The 24,054-nt window shown below is 41.6% G+C and overlaps 1 protein-coding gene across 5 annotated transcripts; it reads left to right on the forward strand.

Annotated features, from left to right (window-relative positions):
* The first annotated feature begins 5,733 nt into the window (after positions 1-5,733).
* Positions 5,734-23,469, forward strand: CWC15 (CWC15 spliceosome associated protein). 5 transcript variants are annotated; one of them, XM_075491081.1, is made up of 8 exons: positions 5,734-5,752; positions 8,316-8,454; positions 10,546-10,658; positions 11,591-11,679; positions 11,806-11,862; positions 12,460-12,570; positions 22,175-22,293; positions 23,026-23,469. In XM_075491081.1, the coding sequence occupies exons 2-8, from the start codon at positions 8,324-8,326 to the stop codon at positions 23,153-23,155; spliced, it is 750 nt and encodes a 249-aa protein (XP_075347196.1). In that variant the 5' UTR covers positions 5,734-5,752; positions 8,316-8,323; the 3' UTR covers positions 23,156-23,469. The 5 variants fall into 5 exon arrangements, with proteins under 5 accessions (XP_075347196.1, XP_075347193.1, XP_075347197.1 ...); XM_075491078.1 differs by lacking the exon at positions 5,734-5,752 and adding an exon at positions 5,759-5,883; XM_075491079.1 differs by lacking the exon at positions 5,734-5,752 and adding an exon at positions 6,103-6,197.
* Positions 23,470-24,054: the final 585 nt, after the last annotated feature.

A 24,054-nucleotide genomic window follows, 5' to 3' on the forward strand; every position in this document is an offset into this window, starting at 1 on the left:
CTCACTTACCTGGAGCCCTGTGAGAGTAATCCTAAAGTTAAGGGACAGTAGCACACAAACTGAGGACTGACTCAGGCAGCAAATATTGATAAAGAACTAAAACTGAGAAAAAACTTACAGAGCGACATGGGTACCAGCTCCTGATGCTATTGCTAAAAGTTATAGCTGCAGCTGTCTCTTACAGAGACGAGTGCATCTCCACTCCATCCTGCCTGACAAACTCACTTGTGGAATACTTCACCAGTTCTTTGTTCCACATCTACATGGAGAAGACAGAGGGAAAGTGAGCAGGTCCAAAGCCAGAGCCACTGTGGTGCATCGACAGCCGGCCCTTCCTTCCGTATAACGCTGGTGTTTTCAGAATCTGGGCGCCGTGCTACTGAGACTCCTCCCAGCCAGACTGAGTCATCGTCAGCCAGCATTAAGAAAAGGATAAAATTAGCTTAGCTATTAGTTGAAATGTTTGGCTAATAAATAAAACAGTGGGACATTTTTGCTTAACAGTGGATGCAACCACAGACAGAGGTATGTCCTGGCTGCTCGCCTGGATGTAAATACTGCATGGCTAAAATTACTTGCTTTGTCCACACTCAAAAAAAATCAATTCAGTAGAAACAAGAGAGCTCCATGGAGCTGAGTGTGCATTCAAGACTGTGAGGCCAGGAAGCGTGAGCTGTGTGTGTCTCGGGCCATCACTTGTTCCTCCAGCACCCTCCCTTCCCATGTCCCCAAGTGCCTTTTGGTTGACATCACATCTCATGTTGAAAGAGCACTGGGATCTCAGTGGAGAGTCGTGCGCATGGGGAAGCAGAGAAAGACACAGTAAACAGAACATGCTTTCAAAACCAGTATGTCGGACCTGCAGCACTGGTCCAGCTCGTTTAATGGCTGGCAAAGGAACCACAGTCCGCAGTGTCTGATGAAGGTCATCACTGCCTCAGGCAGGATCCAGATCAGGTCCTCACCCTGTGCCTTTTCTTGCAGGGAATTCCTGCTGACTCCCGGGATTTTCCCTCCTTTGTGAATAGGTCACAAGGTCTTTCCCTTGCTACAAGCAGGAGTTCACACCTGCTAAATCCACCCGGGACCGGAGCACTGAATGCACAAAAGGAGACAGCAGCCCAGGGGATGGGATGGAGCACAGAAGCAGAAAGTTGGACAGACGGTGCAGTGGGAGGTGGCAGGGAAGAGGTTAAGGGCCGAGATGACTTTGTGAGCACAGAGAAGCAGCAGCACAAGGTTTTTACTGTCCCATGGCAGCAGGGAGGGTGTGACAGAAAGCTAAACAGTGCACGATGGCCTCATCGGAAAGCAGCCCCCGCTGACTCACCGGCTGAGTCACAGCCTTGCCCGGCCTCTATTCTTTTCCCAATCAAGGAAACAGCGACTTCCCACAAACTTCTTTTAAGGCTGCCATTTGGATGCTGAGCATTCCTGCACCAAGCCTTCACTCCTTGCAATCCCCTGTGCCCTTCCATGTCTGTAACCCAGTGGGAAGCACGATCCTTCAAAGCACACAGTGTCCCAAGGGAGGAAACATGCTGCAGCCTCTCCAAAGCAGAAATGGGAGTTACTGCTGCTCGGCCCATGCAAGCTGTGCCCTGGACGGCAAAAGACAGGCTCTTACAGGAAGGGAGGCAAGGGGAAAATTCAAGCTGGGAGATTTCCATTCTGGCACTGAACCTCTGCCCTGCTCAAGGAAAATGCTTGTGTTCATGGTACCATACTGCTTTGAAAGAGGAGATTGCACACCTTGATGCTGTACTTTAAGGGTGGGCAGAAGATAGCCCCAGAGCCTAGAGTGGGAGACCCAAAAATTCAGGAAAGAAAATTGCTTCAACTAAATTCCCATCTGGACGCAGAAACGATCAGTGAGAGCAACAATTAAGAGTAATGTTACAGATGGAAGAAAGGGGAACCAGATAGCAAAGATACATGAGATACATGAGAAGCTTTAAAAAACAGAAAAATGACACAGGAAACAGGGGGGAAAAAATCCCTACATTGGCAAGGCTAAGAGAGAGTTTTTAAAGTCCATTAGGAATGTAAGCATTCTTCATAATGCTACAGGCCAAGAAGTAGATGAGAAAAACATTAACAAGGTTCCAAACAGGCACAAGGTTTCTATAAATGTTTCTGTTCTCTTTCAGGACGCAACGTCTTTTGCAGTCTTGCAATAATCACAGAGAAGGACCAGCACTTAGGAGAGACCTGCATCCTAGAGCACTGAGATAACATGTTCATAACTGAGATAACATGGTCTCCTGCTGTGACCCACAAGTAAATACAAAATTGCACTGAGAATATGTACAGGTACCACAAACAATTTGGGATGGTAACTAAGAGGCCATGCCAGTGACACCAGCAAGGGACTTCTTTTCAAGACAGATGCCTTTAACACAGCCAAACATGTTTATTCGTCTCAGCTCAAAGACTACATGGAATTTTCTAATCCAGAAAGCAACAACCCTGAGAAGGATTCAAAAGTCACCATGGACACGCACCTGGACTCAAGCACCCAGTAGAGTGGCGTGGGGAAAAAGGCCATTGTGATTCTTGGATAGATAAACAACAGCCTAGAAAGCTGGGGGAGGAAAGTTATCTTATTTCTCTATTTACATTAGTGGAGCTGATGCTGAAACAGTTCTTATACTTCTCATGTTGATAAATTGGATAGAGAGCAAGAAAAAGCCCTCAAATAATTGGTGGGAGGAAGGAAGGAAACATTCAGTCTGCTTACCTTATCCAAAGGCAGTTGCAAGACTAGATTACAAAGTATAAATACCTGGTGAGAAAACAGGCTTTTAAAATTACCAGAGAAAGGCACAACAGGCACCCGTGGTTGGGAATAAAGCCAACTGAAATTAAAAATAAGGTGCAGTTCTAAACTGTGAGGATAATTAATCACTGGAGGAAACGATCAAGGGAAGTGGTGACTTCTCCTGCTTTTCATGTTTTTCACGCAGTACCGAATACCTTCCTAAGAACTGCCACAGTCAAATTGCTCAGCAGAGGAATAACCGAGGGTGCATCCGTGGTGCCAATTACTGTGTGCAAAGAGATCCAAGGCTTAGCATGCCACAGGAAGAAAGAAGTCTTCATCCTTGAGCTGTGTTGTGATTAGAGCACCCATGGAAAGGGGGAAGACCTGGGGTTTTGTCATTTTCTGGTTGTTTATGTTATCTGATGACATTTTAATCCATAATCGTGGAATCCAGGAATTCCCACTTACAGATGAGCACCCATCCCATTGAACTTGACTGGGCTTCCTTCTACATACATGCTCTCTTTCTCGATGAATCTTTAATTCCTTCCCTCACGCTCAGCTAGTCAGCTTCAACAACACAGGGAGAGCATCCCTAAATATCGAAGCAGCCTAGAGCTGCCTGACTGACGGGGCAATGCTTCTCCACATGCAGGGTCAGCCCTGCTCAGGAAAGAGCTATGGGACATGCCCCGGTGGGGCTGAGAGGCTGATCGTGGTATCTACAAGTGCTGGATGTGCTCTGAGAATAATTACTGGATGACATTTCTCTGAGCATTTGACCTAGGGGATATATCCTGTTTCTATTAGGCCTTGGTGTGAGCAGGATGCCAAAATTGTTAGACCTAAACTAAGTCCAAACAAGTTCAATTTGGGGCAAAACTGTATGTTTAGAGATCTTTAAAACCAAATGTTGTGGACCTGTGAAGGTTAGGTGCCTCTGCAACAAGACCGAGTAGGGATTTTCAGGAGTCTGGACTCAGGCACCTCCACTCCACCAATATCCTTCTTTAGTGCCCAAGTCTTCCAAGGAAACCAAACCTCTGACCATAAAACACGTCTGTAGCTATTTGTACTTCATATTGTTACACACAAGTTGGGGGGAAGGGAAGCACCTTGGGGTTGTGGGGAACAATTTTGGCCAAAGACACTAAGCCAGTCCTTTATTACTCAAAGAATCATTGCATCTGTTCAGAGTAGGGACTGTGCTAGTTTTTTAGCTCTCATCTTCAAGTGATCCTCCACACAGAGAATGCTTGCCATTTACTCCTACCCAATAGCAGAAGTCTCTTCAGTTTTTGAGGTCTTTAATCAGGACTTGATACCTTTCGCCAGACAGATATTAAAAGTGAACAGTGGGCACTGCCCTCAGGACATGTTACTGAGCAAAATACAACATTCTGCTGCACCAAGACAGTCAAATTAGTGTAACAGTTCCTCCTGATTTAAAATCCACAGATTTATAATCTATGAATAACACCCACCATCATAGGATGATGCACTGATTTCAGGCTGCTGTGGTCTCCAGCCCAACAATACTGAATTCCCAACGGCTCAGCTGGGAAGCCAGACTGCTCTGTGAGGTTTGATCTTGCGTCTAAACTGCCTGTAGTGAAATCTCTCATAAACCCATTTCACAGTCCATGCACCGAGGCTTGAAGATAAGAAAATGCAGCAGTGGATGCTTGGTTACCGACAGGTATAGCTCTTAGGAAATGACAGAGTAATTATTGTTACTATTTACCTGACTTCTGAGTGAACTTGAACATTTATGACAAGTTGCTTAAAATAACTGGTTTCTTTGTATACCAAGAGCCCACTTCTTCCAAGCGCTTTCTCTGGTGCCTTGCTGATCCAAAGGGTGTAATTTACATTGTTGCTGTAGCTCTCCAGATGGCAGTATCTTTGGGGACCTCTTGTGGGCTCTCTTCTAAATTGCATGCTCAGGAAAATATTTCCGTGTTAATTTGTAAATACATCAGAGCCTTTTACGTCACATGCCCTCATGTGGATTTGCAGAAGTTTGATAATAAGATGCATCTAAAAGCAAAAGCAAACACAAGAGAGAAACTGTATTTTAAGAGGGGGAATTTAATGCCCAAGTGATGCTCATTTACACTTTGGCTTCTTTACAGAGACAGCAATGAATATACATCATGTAAAGGAGTTCTTTATAACGGGGGGGGGGGGTGGGGGGGTGGGGGGGCGGAGGCTTCCTGACCGACAGTGGGGCTTAGGCTAATACAGACCTCTGAGTAAAAAGAATGATTAAGAGGTGTTCCCTCTTCCTCCGGCTGCCTTGTTTCTGTCTTTTGCCATCCTCCCCACAATGATCCCAACCCTATCTCCTTAATCCCTTCCCTCTTCCATGGCCATTCTCTCATCGTTCCAGTCCCCCTAGCACTGACACCCAGAGCGAGCACTTTGAAGCCATATAGTGCAGTTTCACATAAGTAATAAACTACCCTTTTCCAAGCCTCCTACATCAAGCTAGCAGCCTCTGGGCAGACTCCTCTGAGATATGCAACTGGCAAGTCTACCCATGAGATAATTTGCAAGAGAAGACCCAACAGTGGCTCACACCAGTAGGTTCCAGTTATGGTTGCAGCATGTCCTGAGGCCCCCTCTCTCCACCTACCTGTCCCCTGGCTTCCCCTCACCGCACTGGTGAGAGCCCCGCGGCCTGCACAGGCCACCGAGGGGAGGCCTTGCCCTGGCAGGACCAGCACAGGACCACTGCCTGGTAGCACCTCAGGGCGAGGCCCTCCTCCAGGCCAACCCCGGGCCCGCAGGACGGGCGCCCCAAGCTCCCTGTTCCGAGCTGGGCTCACCCGACCCCGCTCTGAGGAGGAGGAGAAGGAGGGTAGAAGGAGGCCGCCATTGCTACGCAGACAGCAACGCTGTCACAGCGCCTACTGCCACCTCGGTAGCCACCAAGGCGGACACACTCGCCTCCCTCACGTGACAGTCCTGCCAGCCCTCTCTATGGTAAGTCCTCCTTCAGCGGCGGCTTCCGCCGCGTTGTGTCTATGGTTCCCGCGCGGTGCCTTGTGGGCGTTTGGCGGAATTATGGTGGTGGCGTAGGGGCCTGACTGCGCAGGGTGGGTGGAGGTTGCGGTGTAAGTAGCCGGGGAGGTGGCGGGTGGGTCGCGCGGGCCTGGCTTGGCCGGGGAGCGCCTGGGAGGGCTGTGTTGGGGTCCCTGGGGAGGAAGAAGGCGGCCCTGGGGCAGGGGGTGCTGGGGGTCCCCGTGTGGGGACGGGCTGCGGCCGGGTCGGGGGGCCGGGGCACGAAGAGGACCCCCCTAGGGAGGTCCTCTCCCCCAGGGAGGGCCGCCCCAGGAGCCGGGGCGGGAGCGTTTCTGAGGAGAGCAGCGGAGGGTGGTTGGGTTGGGGGGTGAAGGGGCGGCCTGCGAGCCCCTCGGCGGAGCTCCAGGTACCGGGCGGTGTGAGGGAACCCGCGGGGTGGAGGCGGGAGGCGCGGTGCTGCAGCCCCGCTCCTGCTGCGGGCCTGGGTTTCCGCGGGGCGAGTGCTGGGGCGGGCTGCGGCCGGGCCCGGCGCTCGGCTTCGGGCTCCCTGTGAAGGCGGTCAGGAGGGGCCGGCGGTAGCGCATTGCTGCGCGGCCAAGGCACTTCAGCTCCAGGCCGAGCCGGTCACTATCTCTTGGGTAATAACCCCTGCGTGGCCGGTCCTGTTTTCGTGCAGTGCTGAAGAATCTCCAGGGCTGTAGTTCTGAAACTTAAGAGGTCAGTGGGTGGTCCCTGAGTGGTTTCAGGTTGTGTTTGGGTCCTTTAAGGCCAAGCCAACTACACAGTGACTTCAGAAAGAAGCAGGGACAGTGTTTTCAGGGGTTTGTTAATGCTTCATGAAACGTGCAGCCACATTGGATCTGATTCTTCACCTGAATTAATGGATCCCCCTGTTATGTATAGTTAGCACAGATAAGTTCTGAGAGCAAGTGGTTTTCTTGGATCATGGGTCTGGCAGAGTCTGGGCCAAGACAGAGCTAAAATGTCTTGCTGAGCTCCAGCTGACTTGCACAGCGTCACTGAAAAGCATCAGCAATCCTTGGTCAATGAGCCAAGGCTAGTTACTCTCTCACTTCTTTTTCAAGGTGTTTCTGTCTGTTACTTTTGGTTTCTGAGTAGTACTTCAGTGGCAGTAACTGTGTTCTGCCTGATGGGATGTTACTTTGAGCCACAAATTATTTTATAATTTTAATACTGAAGTCATGTGTTTTGTGATCTCATTAAAAGTGAAAAAATAACAACTAGTGCAATCAGAGCATAAGTAACTTTTATTTGTGTATCACAAAAGCATATGAAGCAATGTCATGGGTTTTTTCTTTGCTTTTTAATATTCTTTAATGTGTTCTCTGTCATCCCTTAACATTGAACCTTCTGGCTGGTAGGACTGATGCCTTTATGTATCTCTGCAGATGTATCTCTCTTGGGTCTTATATATCTTAGTCTGTGGTTAATGGATGTGCGTGTCTTGGTGAGGCAGGAGTGAACATAGTTTCAGATAGTAGATTTAAGATGATGCTGTTTGATCATGCAGGAGCTTTTTGGTGTCGGTTAACCATCTTAAACCGTTGGCACAGTGGTTTAGGATTGCAGGTCTCTAGCTCCTGTCCAGCAGCGCTGAACGCAGTGCACACTGACAGGGTGTCTGTGTGGCTGAGGCTGGTTGGAGTCTGTTTCACTCCTTTGCCACAGAAGAATGGATAGTAGTGATTTTTGGGTGTCAGCTAGTTAATTTTTTAGGACATGCTGGCGGTATGTGAGTTCCTGCAGTTTCTAAATGAGAGCTGGTGAAAACTTCTGCGTTTGTCCAATCTTTTTTAATTGCACTTTGTTTACATAAGAGTAAAGCTGTTGGCCTTGTGCTACCAGGGAAACATTAACCCTAGCCCTTCAGAAGGTTTTGCTGGCCAGCTGGAGCTCTGCTCAGGTCGATCCCAAAGGACTCTGCTGCAGTATTAATGACAGTGCTGTGCCTGTACTAGAGAACTGAACAGGTCCATGACGAGGGCTGGAACGTTCAAGTTGCGTGATCTTCATCAGTATTTAATTATCAACACTATTCTAGGCATGCTATGGTCTGTGTCAGCCAGCATTTCTGGTGATGATACCTAGGTATGGTTTGGGGAATAATGGAGGGGTCATTCCCAGTAGGCAGTCATTTTTGGCTATCCTTTTTCAGCAGAGGAAAGAGTTTAGTTACAAGACTGTACCACTTGCCTTAAGGGTAGGAGACTGGCTCCTGGGCAGTTTTATTTACTTTATAAACGTTGCTTCACGTTCTTGTTAGAGTCTGTATATCATCTTTCAAACATGTTGGAAAAGACTTTCTTTTGAAAATCTGAATAGATTCTGTCAATTCTGTTAATAAAAAGCTCCTTAAATTTTGAGAATCATGAGCCGAGTGATAGCTGGTATTCTGTAGTGGGACTTGTCATTCCTTCTACAGTTCCAGGAACAAAGTGGCTTCTGGTGAATGTCTTTCGTTGTAAGTTGTAGTAACGACTGTTTTTATCCCTTGATTCTGTAGTAGTTAAAATGACGACAGCAGCGAGGCCAACATTTGAACCTGCGAGAGGAGGAAGAGGAAAAGGTGAAGGAGACTTAAGTCAGCTATCCAAACAATATTCCAGCAGAGACCTTCCTTCTCATACTAAAATCAAATACAGGTTAGTGTTGATTTTCTTGGTCTTACGGCAAAACAGTCCAGGAATGATTTTTTGTTATGAGTGGCACTCTGAAATTTTTCACAATAGATGTTGATGTGCTTGACGCTGAGCAGGCACCGGAGATTGTGCAGCAGCGCGGAATGAGTGGGCTGAAAGTATAAGTCTCAAAAGCAGACCTAGGTGATCAAATGCATTTCAAGTAATTGGAGAGGTTTGATTTTAGTGGTATTTATTACTGCTTATGGAAGTGAATCATCAGAAGAAGGTGAGCTTGGGAGACAAAGCATTTCGGGCAGTGGAGTGGAAAGAAAGTCCTTGGGAACAACAGGAGCCGACTGAGTAGCTGAGAGTGCTGTCACTTGCAGAGCAAGATGGGATAAGAGGGGCAAAGTTGAGCGCGTCTTAAAAGCAGGAAAATCACATCATATATTTGGCAAAGTACGTGTTGGAAGAGCGTGTATGTGTTGGAAGTACGTTAGTACGTGTTGGAAGAGCTGATGTTAAACACTGCAAGTGGTTCATGCAGGTCCTAGGGCAGGAAATTACTTTAATCAGTGTGAAAGATAACGGGATCTTGTGAATGTTTTCCTCTGTTTGAAATGCATAACAAATCTTCATTATCCTTTTGAAAGATTAAATGAAATGTGGAGTCAATGTGATACAGATACCTAGAATTTAAATGAAATGTGTCTTCCTAAAAGTTCTGTTTTTCATCTAACTCATATTACTCTTTTCAGTGAAATTACTTTTAAGGTTTTGTATTTCCACTTTTTTGTGCAGAAGCTTACCCTTTCACCTCTTCCCTCCTGCCCTTTTGGTTTTGAAGGATACATATGGATAAGGGAGTTGGAGTGCTTTGGGAATACCAAAATAAACAGCACAAAAAGTGCTGTCAAATGCATTTTGTTGTAATGGGAAAAATTGCTGGTGGTTTGTTTCTTTAAACAAAAGTGGGGTTTGGAACACCAGTCTGTTGCTTTGAAAGAAGCGTGTGGGGACAAATATGTACAGAAATATACATTGTATGTTTTAACAAATCCCTCCATGTGTGTGAGAGCGAGCAATATGGAGGGCCATCAGGAGTCTTCTGTTCTTTCTCCCAAATACCTAATACAAAGTTGTCTTTATTAAATTGCCAGGACTGCATCATTGCAGGAAAAGTTCAGTGTTTCTGTCCCACTCACATTCACTTGAATGACACAGGGGTTGGGGGGATTTTGCAGCTATATCAGGGTTCAGGTTTTTAATTACAAAAGCAAATGAAATACTTCATCATAAAGACAGGCTGTGCACACAATGTATTTATAATGGCTCAAGTCTGGGTTTCTTCCAGGCATTCTTATTTCCAGCACTGGGTTCACAGAAAGGTGAAAGGAATTGCTGCTTGTTTTTATTCATTAGTTCTTTTCAAGATTTCCACAGAAAATTCAGCGCTCTTTAGGTGGAACTTAATGTGACTCAAGTATAAATAGTCTGTTGCTTTTGTCCAGTGTGTGTTATATAAAAGAGACAAAAACATTTATTTGCAATATGTTTCAATAAAGCTAGTGTTTCGCCTGTTCTCACAACTTTTTTTTTTTTATGGTCATGGGAGATTATCTTGTACGTCTCTTAGAGGGGGAAAAGGTTTATGAAAAGTATGTTCTAGTCTTGGTCTTACCTGTAAGCCTTAGACTGTGTTTGCAGGAGCAACTTGGGATGATAGAACAGCAAGGAAAGTTGACCATAAAGCTGGTGGATGTCTGCTAGGACACTGGGCTTGGCCTGCTGGAGGGCAGAAGGTTTAGACATAGCTACAAGAGGTAGATGTGGTCATCCTGTTTTTGCAGGAATTTATGCAGGGTCTTTTAATTCATTTGAGAGCCTCTGGAAGGAGCATGTGTGTGTGACATTGTGTGTCTGTGTGTGTGTAACGCATACAGAGAAGGGGGCTGATAAAGAGAGAATAAAGAAACTTATGTCTACGTGGTGCCCAGTTCTTATTCTTTATACTTACCTGTTCACTCCAGGATTTATTGACTTCCTTCAAAAAATTGCTCCCAGCTGCAGACTGTCAACTTCAGCTTTTTTCCCCCCCTCATGCTGTTTTAGACAGACCACTCAGGATGCTCCTGAAGAGGTGCGTAACCGTGATTTCAGAAGGGAGCTGGAGGAGAGAGAACGGGTTGCTGCAAGAGAAAAGAATAGAGACAGACCAACCAGAGGTAAAAACAAAGAAACAAAAAATCTTAATACCTTTGTGTGGCATTGCTCTTGCACAAAACTCGGATGTTGTAAGAAGTTTGCAGGTTGCAGACAGTGTGTCATGAGAGTAGAATTTAGGGTATTGGTCTGATAGTTCAGAGCTGTTGACCTGCAAGGGAATGTCCGCTGGCTTTCATGCTGGCTTCATGCTAGCAAAAAATCTAGGCCAGCCAGTAGAAAAGCGTAGGCCATCATACAGGCCAGCTGATACAGTATGATTGTAATGAATTGGCAACAAGTATGCACAGCTAATAAAGGGCTTTTTTTTTGTACTTGGACAAGCGAGTCAGGAAGGAGAAGAGGAATGACTCATCTTCTAGTGTTACAACACCAGTGTAACAGTAAAGCCATTTTTTAAAGTATGTGATTCTGTTCAGGTATAGTGGAGTGATAACTAAAATGAATAAAAGGTTTGTTTTCTGAGAAATAGTCATTTATAATATTGAGCTTGACAGAATTTAGGTACTTCAGGTTTAGGTGTAGAATGTACAGAAGTATTGTGGGGCTTTCAAGGTCACAGACGAAAGCAGATGTGGTTTGGACCAGACTGGCCAACAGTAATGCTTTGGGGTGGTCTCCAATGGGAACCCTCCAGTTGGATATATAGAATAAGGATATTTTGCCACAGCTTTTTCTTCTGCTGCTCTTTTTTCTTGAAATAATGACTTTACAATTTGACCTCCAAAAGTTTAAGTTTGGGGATGTTATTGCTTCCCTTGAGGATACCTACAGGGGAGGAATTAGCATGGGCATTAAGATTGAGGAGTGAGGAAAACGTAAGCATAAGCTTGTATCTCTTACTCTAACGCAGTCTTTGTGACGCTTTCTGACATTCGATGCTGTTAAATCAAGTGACTTAGTTGTTTTTTTTTTTTTAAATCTTATGCCATAGAACACACAACATCATCTTCTGTGTCTAAGAAACCTCGGCTAGACCAGATTCCTGCAGCAAATCTTGATGCAGATGATCCACTTACTGATGTATGTATCTCTTTTCTGTGTTATTTCCTTTTGCTGTCCTGCCTTCAGGATTTGTTGTTAATAGAATATGTACTTTTAGATCTGCTATAGATTTAAGACAGGTTCCAGCATATCTTCCTTTTTCAGCTGCTCTGCTGTGGTGGAAGTCCAATGGTTCAGAGGATTCTGGTCCATGCTGTAATGGTATTCTTGGAAAGCACACAAAATCTAGGGAACTGAAAATACCACTTGAAGTATGGGGAACGGGTGACTTTTTAGACTCTGTCAACTACTGGGTTAGTTAAAATTCCCCTAAGGTAGAACTGTTGAGATACACTGACTGTCTGCATGAGCAGTGGATTCTTGCTCTTGGCTTCTCTCCTCATGCTGACATCTAGGAGCTAGGTCTAAGGCTTGACAGTAAGGTGAGGTTTTTTTAAGCCTGTTATATTTGGTCCCAACAATATTGGACGGGGTATTTGGGCACACTGTTATAATGACTTGTGTTACAATGATTAGAGAGTAATTGAGGACAGTCATTCTCTAGAATTTGTCAGCTACATAGCATTTGAATTATAAAAAAATTAATTGCAGTCATCCAAAAAGCACAAACATATTTGTGTCTTGACTTTACTGTGCAAGAGCAAATAAACCATTTGTATTGTATTTGCTGCTGCTACAAGCACCCAAGTACTTCAGAAATTAGCCAGCAGCAAATTGCAGCCTTAGCTGGGCAGACCAGGGCTGTTTTTATTAAATGAAATGAACGAGCTGCTGCTTGTTTCCATTTGTTGCTATTAGGAAGATGATGAAGATGAGGACTTGGAAGACAGCGATGATGATGACACTGCAGCTCTTCTGGCTGAACTGGAAAAAATCAAGAAAGAACGAGCTGAGGAACAGGCTCGAAAGGTAAAATCTCACCCATTAAAGAGCATCTGTTTTTTGCAAACTGGTGTTTATTAAAACTAGTGTGTCTCAAGTACTTACGACGAGTGAGAACTGGTAAACAAAGTAAGTGCCCTTCAAAACTCTTCTGAAGTAGAGTCTGATGGATTTGTTCTCCTATCTAATAATTGTTGTCAAGAATGTTTTTCTTCAGTAGATATACTGAACTTTTTACTCACTAAAACACTTTATTTGCTTTCCCAACACTTTGTAGAGGCATTGAGTCAAGATAATCTTGCTTTTCATATGCAAGTCCTTCTCTGAAGACAGCTATCATACCAAACTATATAGTGGCATTCGCAAGCTATGTACTTTCCAGTGTAATTTCATTTGTTAACCAGGTCCTATGAAACAAGAAATACAATTTTTTTAATATATATTTATGAAATAAAAATACATGTGCTTTTTGATGTTTTTGCTTATGGCTGCAAGTTTTATACAGTAATTGCTCTTTCACAGCATTGGTGCTGTGTTGCCTTGGCAAGGAGCACCAGTTGTAACTATAAGACCAGAACTATTTTCATGTGATTATACAGAGGTGAGTTTATTTGAAAAATGTCTCCACAAAAATTAATAATAATATGGCAGTCTTTTCAGAACTTGGAAAGTCAACTCACCTGTAGCCTTCACACCTCCCTATAATCTCTTTCTCTACAGATAGAAACACCATGTTCTGCCCTTGAAAGGGGAGGGAAGTCGCTGTAGTTAGAGACTGTTTTCCTGTGAGCGGGATCAAATCCTATGCCATTGGCTCCCACATCTCCTTGGTGTAAGAGAGATTGTTGGGATGGAGTGCATTAGCAAAAGTCCTGATTGATGAATGGACTTCTAGGGACTGTTTCTGGGAATAGTCTGTGTTCTCAAACTGATCAGGACTCAGGATGAACTGTACTGGCTCTAACATTGTATTGCAACAGAGTTTAGCATCCATATATTTCATCTGCACTACTGAAATGCTCTGCATCTGGTGGTGCAACAGAAGTGGTGGATACATGCAGCATTCCCTCTTCCGCTTTTAGTAAGCGCTTTCTTTTTTTGAGTGGGGCTTAAATTGTTTTAGTGCTTTTGAAAAATGTTGCATACTTCAGTTTGAGTAGTTTTGTACATTGTTATACGTAGATTCTACATCAGTGTAAAAAAAAAAAAAAAAACCCAAAGCAAAACAAAAAAAAACCCCAAAGCCAACCTTGTCATCTTTGTATAAGGTAATTTGAGATGGTTATAGAACATGCTAAATAAACAAATTAAATTAAATGCTGATCCGGGATCTTTGCTGCTGTGACAACTTAATGTTTTGGTGCCTCTGCGCTACTTATAACCTCATCGTAGCTTAACACGCACGCTTATAGTTTCATGTTTTTCACAAATGCTCTCCAGTGGAGTCAACTGGCAGTGAACAGGACGTAGCATCTGGCAGACACTAGGAAGAGCTAGGAGAGAATAATGTTTTAAATGTTGTAGGCAGCAATGTAGTGCTTGACCACTCTTGGCTAACAGTGTAGAAATTTACATTTAGAATCAACAAGGCCTGTAAAACCGGTGAGCTCTGCAATTTTGGAGTTAAGTACTTTGGAAGGCTAAAAGCTGTACCATGCTGCTTCAGTGCAGAAATTTTGCTGTAGAAGACTGTTGATACTTGATTCTCCATCTGGCCTATGAGTGGTTTTTTACATTAAAGTGTGTCTGAAAGTGTCTCTCATCTCTTTATCTAGGCATTTGAAGCACATCACGCAGCAATGAAATTGTGTTCTGCAGTAATAACATGGTGAAAATGACTAAAAAACACTGGCAAAAATTCTTGCATGTCTTCCTGTGTGAAATGTACTAAACTACAAATTAAGGGTAGCAATGTGTAGGAGAGACTTCTACTTCAGCTGTTCTTGCACAGTGCTTAAAATGAAAGCTTAGATGTGTATGGATTTTTCACTTTGCCTGATAGTTGAAATTATACATCTAGATTAAATGGCATAACTTGTCACATTTCAGTGTAGAAAACTTGCATTAGGAAACTAATGGTAGTAAATTGCAGCACAGACAACCGAGTGCATGCCTCTGTTTGTGTGTCGAAAGCAGGAATGTTATTATCCCTATGAAATTCTTATTTTGTCACTAGAGGGTGCTAAAAGCTATGAAGCATTTAGTATAGCACTTATTTTATTTTGCTGTCCCTTAACTGGCATTATTTTTTACCTTCATGGATGTTCTCCTCCCAGAAGCAGGTTTTATAATGTCCAATGCTACATGCATACTGAATACATGCACACTTGTCTGAAATGAATACGTTTGTTTCTTCCTAAAAATACCTATTAGTTATTTATTTGCAATAGTGCACACTATTGCACACTCACTACCTACTGTGTTCATCCTTTCACTGGTTGGTGGCTGATAGGCTCTCTTAAAAGTAGACATGTTAATTAATAGTGGGTGCTCTGCAGGTACTTGGAATTTTATTTTCTTGAGTTTTTTTCAGAGTAGGAAACTAAGACTACGTTGATGGAAAAAGTAAAAACCAAGGTGCGGCGCAGCCTTGGAAAGAGTCTTTGGGAGTAAGGGTCTCCTTAGAAAACATCACTTATGTATGTTGGCTTTAGGGCTTCAATCTGTTTAGATTATGCCTTGTTTTCCATGGCTTTGAATTAAGGTGTTACTGGCAAAGCCTTTTATAGCCATTTTATATAAATCCCCTTTCCCTTCAGATATGTGGGATTTCATATTATTATGTATTGCAAACCGTAATTTAAACCTAATTGTGTAAGTAGCTATATATTAGTCATCCAGCTGACTTCAGGATAAAATCTCATGTAAAGTCTTAATTGTGTAGTTGCTATTAGTCCTAATCCACATACAGGGATGGTTTATGTGCTGAAACACTACTGTCCATAGTAGACAGCATGGACAAACTGGTGGCAAGGCAAAGGGACACTGCAGAGTGAATGCCTGTTTCACTCTTCTGCACATCGTTCTCAAATCTCTTTGTTGTTGCACAGACAGATTAACATGTCTCTGCATCTTCTTGGAACATACCAGGGTCTTAACAAGATGAAGTGGGTAAAATACAGTAATATATCCCAAATTTGTTCCATATGTACATTTTTTCCTGATACTTTAGTTACTTTGATTTATTAAAATGCTAGTCCAATTATTTCTGAGACTGTTTCAAGTAAACTGTGTTTTTGTTAACTGTTTTCACTCATCACTTTGGGGGTCTCCAGTATTTAAGTTGCCATGAAAGGAGGATGTCTCCTTTTAAAATGCATCTCTGGTGAGACAGCAGTTAAAAACAAAAGATGTGAATCTGCTTTTTTTTCAGATCATCATGCTCTCTGTTAACTTCCCTTATGTGTTAATACTAATTTCCATAGAAATCCTCTAAATCTAGTTTTGACAAATCTTAGTTTTAAGAGGTTCTAACTTTCTTCACACTGATATTTCCCTTTAATCTGTGAAGCAAATAGTTTGTCAACTAAATAAGCAATTGCTGTCAAAGCTTGTTAACTTCTCAAAATGCTTAAATTCCCTTGAATTATGTAGAAAAATTAAATAAATACTATGAATGTTTTTAAAAACTGATTGAGCATGGGAGTCCTCCTGACTTCTCTCACGCCCTCTACAATTTTAATCTCTCAGGTTGTTTCTAGTAGACACTAAGCTGACCAGGAAATTTTTGTTTTGAAAGCCATTATTGTGGAATAATTCTGGGTCTGTCTAAAACTATACAAACACTAGGTCTGCTGTCTATGAGACCTATCCACAGATAGGTTTCATGGAAACTTTTCAATATTCCAAACTCAGCATTACAATGCTCTTGATTATCAATTTTCAAGCACTTCCTTAAAAGGTAAATGGAAATAATTAAAACCAAACCTCAAACCAGTGAGCAGCTGAACGTATACATGCAGTTCCAGCAAAGCTATTTTGACATCCAGTAATTTTATGCTTATCGGAGATAGAGTTAAAGTTTTTGGTTTGTTTTCTTACAGTTTTATTTCACCTAGTGTTTCTGTATAACTGAACATATTACTTTACCAATGGTCAAAATAGATTAGCTCTGTCCTGTGTTTTAGCCATGTCACAGACTTTTAAATAAAACATTAGAAAATGGATCTTGATACATACTAACCTTTTCACTTAAATTTTAAGGGTCTAACTAAAACTAGACTATCAAATCAGTGATTAAGAAAGAATTTCAATAGAGAGGCAAAAGTAGATGGCAGAGTATGTTTCTTTATTAAATGTTTGAGACATGCTAGCCATACTTACCCTCGCCAAGAACTAATGATAATGTCCCCTCCCTCGTGGGCAAAAGGACCACAAATCTGCATATAGACACTGCAGTTGTGATTACTCTGTGCTCTTATTTTTTGAAGTTTCAATCAGTTGTTTGAATCGCTGTATTGTATTGAGTTAGTAATTTGCATAGGATCAAATAACTGGGTGGATCTCTGCATTAAGTTTTGTTCCCTGCTGCTAAAGGCAGTGCTGTCGTAGTTTGTCATTCAAAAATTAGCATTTAAATAAGGTTATGTGATATCCAACCCCCCCCTCAATGAAATGTGGGTATTTCAGGTTTTCTTTCGACTACTCAGCATCTTTAAAAACTGAACAAGATAACTTAATACGGTGGAGTCATTTCAGGAATTTCAGCACTTTCTGTAAAAGTGATCTTGCTCTGTGCAAAGAGTAGGCACTATACTAAAAAAAAACCCATGGTAACAGTAATGTTTTTCTTTCTTTTGCAGCCAGAAACAAATATGCCAAGGGACTGTTATTCTTATAGCAAGATAAGGAATAATTGTTTAGTTAAGGTTAATACAGTTTTGTCCGCTTTTTTTTTTTTCCCCCAACTGTGATGCCGCATGGTAAGTTCAGTTGTACAGTGGAGGCTTGCTTTGAGATCTAATTCACATAGCGGCATCTACATCTGCTTCCCAGGATATGGGACTCCCTCTGCCAGTCCAGTCTTATTTCCCACACCATAATATTCCTGTTCTATTGCCTCTGCTTCTAACACAGTGGTTACAACATGGTTGACTTCTGATTCATCTCTGCGGATAGTTGGTGCAACGTGCTGCCATTGAAAAGCACAACGTTGCTGTCTGTAGTGATGGAATGATCTGTAGCATGTTTTCTTGCTAAAATGCCTTAGGAAAAGAGTTGTATACCTCATCTCGCTGAATGGAAAGGCAGGCAAAGAGGCATTATTTTAGAAAAGTGGGGTGAATAGAGAAATATTATTTTCCCCCTTAGGCTTTTCTTCTGTTGTGGGTTTGTTGTATCCATAGTGTTTTAGCTTAATAAGCCTTTGTTCCACCACACAAAAGAATGATGTAGGCTTTGGAGCAACCCGAGCCGCTTATTTTGTGAACAGCTGTGCTTGATCGTGCATCAGAGGTGTGAAGCTTAGACAGCTATGAACGTTATGTCTGGTCTGATTTGATATAACCCATGCTCCATCGCCTGGAGCGTCCCGGCTTTCAGTGGAGGAGTGGGCAATGGAAGATTTATATGGAAAATTCTGAAACATAATGAAAACCTCCTTTGGCTGGAGATGAGGGATTCTGCAGTTCTGGCCAAAATGTGTAACTTAGCTTAAGTGTAAATGTCAACTTTACACCACTGAGTTACACCTAGTATTTCCTCCATGTCAGTCTCTAAGATGCAAAACTTAGTAAATTACCTTTTTTACTTTTTTTTTTTTTTTTTAATCTCGAATACCTCTTTGGGAGGTTTTAGTGAAGCTAAATAATACAAAAAAATCTTCAAGACTAATCTTCAGAATTAGCCTGCTTCCTAAAACTTGTAGCAAATATGTTGAAATGTCGTCCAACCTAGAACAGCTTTGAACGACTGAATTACATAAATAAATTACCATGTGCGCCAGGTCTTCTTTGTAAAGTGACTAAAACTGGCGATGCCTTACTCAACAGATCTGTTCCCTGTTTGCTTTCAGACTCTAATCTGTTGATCTTTAATGACAAAGATAAGCTTATGCAGTTTGTTACTACTTCTAGTTGTGCTGCCTCTGCGAGTCTAAAAGACAGCAGAGTTCTGTTTGTGAACAGAGCTGAGAAACAGCGAATGGCCGCACAAGTGCCCAGGGGCCCTGTAGCATCTCTGACAGGTGACAGGGAAAATCAAGCTTTGAAAATAAGATTCATGGATGTTTTCTGTAGCTGTTGTCACTATAAAAGAATGTTTGACAGCTTCTGTTAGCATTGTGTTCATAATTGTTTTTAATAATTTAATAGGTTCAAAATTAAAATGTAATCATTTGAAATGCCCAAGATTGCCCCTACCATTTCTTTTTATTATAGTGCAATTTTTGCTACCCTCCAGTCCTCTGGAATTGTAGTTGGCTTGAGTCAATGTCGTTTTTCGCTAGCAGTTAGCAGTTTTAGGCAGAATTCAGTTGAGCTTGAAATGCCGAGTTGTTGGGTCAATGTACAAGTTATGTATCCCAGCTTCCACGGTGGTGCAGTGGAGATGCAGGCAGTAGAGCCTGGAGCGTGGTTGGTCTCCTGTGTCTGTAATGTAGTGTGAGCAGAAGAGCTGTCTCGACTCCTTATTGTATTCTCTAGATCTCTGCTGAGATCTGAGCTCGGATGCCTACAATGGAGATACCTAGATGCAGGTGTCTTAGTCTGGACCTAAATCTTGCTCTTAGTCTTATACTACTGCTTGTAGTGTAACACTTCTTAAGAGTGTTATTTCCATTTTTATTTTCTTTTTTTTTTTTTTTCCCTGTCGCCACATTTTGTCACTTCAGTCTGATAATGCTCTTTTCATTACCAGAAAGTGAACTGTGTTGGGCTAATTGAGGCTGAAGGATATCACATGGATTATGTAAAGCAGATAAAAATTAGGATGATGCCTAACATGCCTTTTTAAAATCTTATTATAGAAAAATTAAATGTGCATCTGTTTGTAATAAGAACACTGGAGTAGTTACTACCATATGCATATTTTTTTATGATTCTTAATATTGACTTTATCTTCTAGTGATTCAGGTGACTGAGTGCTTTTCACTTCTCTTCATGCATGGCAGAGAATGCTGGAACAATCAGCTTTTTAGGAGCTGTTGAGATTAAATCGGAAATGGGGGAAGAGAGGGGAGGAGAACTTTAATTCCCCCCCAAAAGGATGATGACTGATTCCAGTGGACTTCTGACCATTGAATAAACACTGTGTGTGGAGTGCATTATAGTTCTGTATTTATCAGTGGTGTGTGGATGCATTTTCATGCATCATAAAAAAACCAACATAAGATATTTATGTGTGCCCCAGGGAAAGTGGTTCATGATGCACAGGTTCAGTAACTTTGGATCACGGACGAGGTTAATATCTTAGAAATTTGAGGGCGAGACTGTGCCATGCTCTGCATGCCACCTTGAGAAAAGTTCCCCTGGAGTTCAGCTCTAAAATGGAAAATTGCTGTGTCTGCAGATACAGGACTTGGAAGAAGTTCTCTCTACAGAACCTATGTCAACAGGGGAGTATTAGTTTCTTACAGTGCTCTTATTAGTGCTGCCTTCTCGTGAGTATAGTCCAGTATGAATTTTTGGTTTGTAGCATTCTTACTTGCTTTTCAGATTTGTCCCAGACCTCTTGTTTTTAGCTTGTACCAGTATCTTAGATTGTGCTTGGTTTCAAATTAGTGCTTTGCGTCCATGTGCTGTATGGTAGTCCGAGAGCTGCTTGACTTCTGGTGGGAACACGACAAAGACTGCAGTAAATCGGCTTTCACTGCTGTTGGCTCCTCCATGTTACGGGGGAAGAAGATGGTAAATCAAAGGTTGGCATACTGTGCAGAAGAAGCTGCATACATCTCTTGTCTGTAATCCACAGAGGAAAGAAATACATAATTTGGATTTGTATTTCTCATATGGGGGAAATTGCTGTTCCATATGAAATATTTTTGGTCTCTGTGTTTCCTTATTTACTGCGGTGGTAATAACAACTGAAGTTGGAATGCAAATGTTGGATTTAGAGCTATGTTTGAAAACACAAAACTTTAGTTTATTTGTGTTAATAACTTTTAACTGCTGCGGTTTGTGTTAAAGCTCCATGGATACAGCAGCAAGGGCAAGTTTTCCCTACGCACATGTTTTAGTGAGGGCATTACAGGGCTGTGCCATGCTTTTAAGCAATATGCCCTTTTGGGGAGCTTTTCCCATCCCACTGGCAATTAATTGCAGCTGGTTCTTAATTTTATATGTGAGAAGCACTGTAGTGGTAGGTGTTTTTTCGTAACTAAAACTTGAGTAGATTTTGAAAGGTAAAATATTTACCAGTGATCCTGCATCATCTGGTATTTGTATGTATAAGTTGGTATTGTTCTTAAGAGGGTTGGCGTGTTTTATAGGAATATTCCACATACCTGATCAGTCCAACTGAAAAACACTGTAAATTGTAGATAGTTTTAGTAATATATCACTTAGTATTGATTAAATGTTTGAAGCTAGAGAACTCTGGCTAGTATCAGTGTTCAAGTTTAGCAGTTAAACCTTGTAAACGCTATCATCAAGAAAAACACTTCCTCTTTTGGGATCCCATAGCAGCCCTTGGCCATGAATTTTATGCGGCTTGCAAAAAAAAAAAAAATAAAACAACCTTGTGATCTCTTTGTCTTTAGTTTATATCACTTTTAAAAGCCATGGTTTGAGTCTCTTGCAGTGCTAATGAGACTTCAGTGCATTTTTTAATGCACTGAAGACCATACTTCAGCATACAGGGAGCGGGAGACCTAGTTAGTCATCCAAATTAAAGATTTATTTTTTTTTTTTCCTTCTGGTACTTTCATCAAAGAGCAGTCCTTGTAGTACATTTGAAAGGTTGTGGCAAAATATGTTGATGCAAAATGAATATTACATATTCATTTTGAAGTCTGTGAACATTTAAGTCAGTAAATATATTAATACAGCTTGGAAGCGTGGGCAGTGAAATCTGCTTTGTGTTGCCTGTAGTGCAGTGCTTAGGCTTGAGTTACATGCTTTTGACAGTACAAGGAGAAGAAAATTTTTCTGCTCCTTAATACTGGAACTCTTAAATAGTCTTATGACATCCACTGCTCAGTTTCATCTTAAATGTCTCAATATTCTTTTTAACTGGTCCCTAGGGGAGTTGTAGTTATAAAACCTAAGAAGATTGCTGAAGATGATAGAGAAGTTTCAACATGCTGTAAGGTTTCTTCCACCTAATGAATGTTGTAAAATGTATTCTCTTTTCTCATGGGGATAAAAAAAATCTTTTAATCTGTATATAGTTTTTAATATAATAAATATGTAAATGGTAAAGCTAGAATCTAACTGAATATTTGGTGGAACATCAGAGGTAAGTAGAGCAGATATGAGTGTTGCTAGACTGACAGTTTATTAGCAATGTTAAGCTCTTTAGAGTATCTCTGCTTCTATCCTTATTTTACTCATATGCAAGTGTCAAACGCTCTGAAAAGAGTCTGAGCTAGGAATTAAAGGTCTGTGTGGGTGTTCGCAGCTAAATAATGTTTATCTTTACCAACTAGATGAGAAAAATGGCCCAGAAAAGTAATGTGTCTATTTCTGGTTCTCAGGAACAAGAGCAAAAGGCTGAAGAAGAAAGAATTCGGATGGAGAACATTCTGAGTGGTAACCCACTGCTGAACCTTACTGGCCCAGCACAGCCTCAAGCAAACTTCAAAGTGAAGAGGAGGTACCGTGCAACCCGTACTGTGATATCCATCCCCTTGCTCCCTCTCGTTACTCAGAGTCTGAAAATGTCATTGCTGGCGTTGGTTTTTATTTCCTTCCTCAGATCTTGTCACAACTGGTGTAATGTAGAATTGGGATACTGATGCATGTAGTGATTGTCTTGTGCATTTCTCTGAACAAATCATCCTGCTACTTTGTGTTTAAAAAGGAGAGAAAGAGATTGAGAAGTGTGTTTGTCTGACATTGTTCATAATGATACAAAAAGTAACAGGACCAAAGTTCCTCAAGAAATTTGATGTTATGCTCCCCTTTAAAATCTAGCTGGTTTGGGGGTTTTGTTTCTTTGGGTTTTTTAATGTAACTAGAATTAATAAGTAACAGCCTTTTTCTGAATACAGTCCTTGTTTGCAGATATTCCAATTACTGCTGTGTTTATCAAAATTAGGGTGATTAAAGTTTTTTTTTTCTGCTCTGTTCAAATGGTCATTATTTTCTGTAAAGACAAAATAACCTTTAATCTGCTGATACTCATCTCGCTTCTGACTCAGAAGCATGCAGGAGATGGCTTGGATTAGAAAAATAGATCTTTTTTTCTTGAAGACTAAAATCTAATCCTAATGACTAGCTGTTCTTAGTGCATTTAAATAGGACGGCCAAACTTCATTTATGTATTTCAGTAAATTGCACCTAATTTTCATACAAACTTACTGAAGTTAAAAACTTTTGTTTTCAGATGGGATGATGATGTTGTCTTCAAGAATTGTGCCAAGGGGATAGACGAAACAAAAAAGGACAAAAGATTCGTGAATGATACTCTGCGATCAGAATTTCACAAAAAGTTCATGGAAAAATATATCAAGTAGTACAGTTTTATGTGCGGTGGTGCTGAAGGACTTGGAAGATCATGGTTGTTCCCTGCCTCTCCCTCAGAATTCAAGGCTGAATACTGGGTCATTAATTCCCAAATGCTTTTCCAAGATCATCAACAGCTTCATAATTAATAATTGCGTTGTATCTGGAGTTTTTATTCCTTCAGTATGTTTTCCTTTTCAGTTTTAATTAAATCAGTTCGTGTTTCATGAATGTTTTTCTGTTCACGTGCATTTACTTTTACTGGCCTTCTTGTAAATGGTAGAAGAGAGAAGCTGGTTTGCAATAAATACTTCTAATTGTTTAAATTGCTTTCCAAAACAACCTGTATTTGTAATGATGGTACTTTTGTAACGTGCAACTTATATAAATGTCAGTATTATCAAAGATGAGGAGTAGCCGAGAATGATAAGCAACTATACTTTCTGTAGCAAACTGGACTTACTTCCTCTTAATAGCTAGTTAGAAACTTAGTTAATAATCTTCCTTTTTAGTTTCTTCGTACTGTCAACCAAGATGCGGTTTGGTGGGGTGGCTCCAAGTTCTTAGCAGCCCTGCTTTCTGGGCTGTCTTGGCTCACCACTTCTGGGGCGATACCATGTAATGCTTGGGAGAGCATTGAGCTCTGTGGAACCGTTGGGGTTTTTTCCTCCTTAATAAAACATTGCAGTGCTCAGTCCCTCAGCCACAACCACATGGCTGCAAGGTTCCGTCTGGGTGTGCATGGTTCAGTAGTAATAGTATTGTCAGAAACTTGCAAGTGAGTGTTTTTATTAAACAAGTGATCTCCTCAAGATACCATAATACACTTTGTTTACTTCTTAAATGTCCATTTTGACACTTAATAGGACAGTATAAAATATGAATGACTGAAAAATCTCTGTTGTGAAGG

Source organism: Mycteria americana, chromosome 1 (assembly GCF_035582795.1).
Source record: "Mycteria americana isolate JAX WOST 10 ecotype Jacksonville Zoo and Gardens chromosome 1, USCA_MyAme_1.0, whole genome shotgun sequence".
Lineage (NCBI taxonomy): Eukaryota > Metazoa > Chordata > Aves > Ciconiiformes > Ciconiidae > Mycteria > Mycteria americana.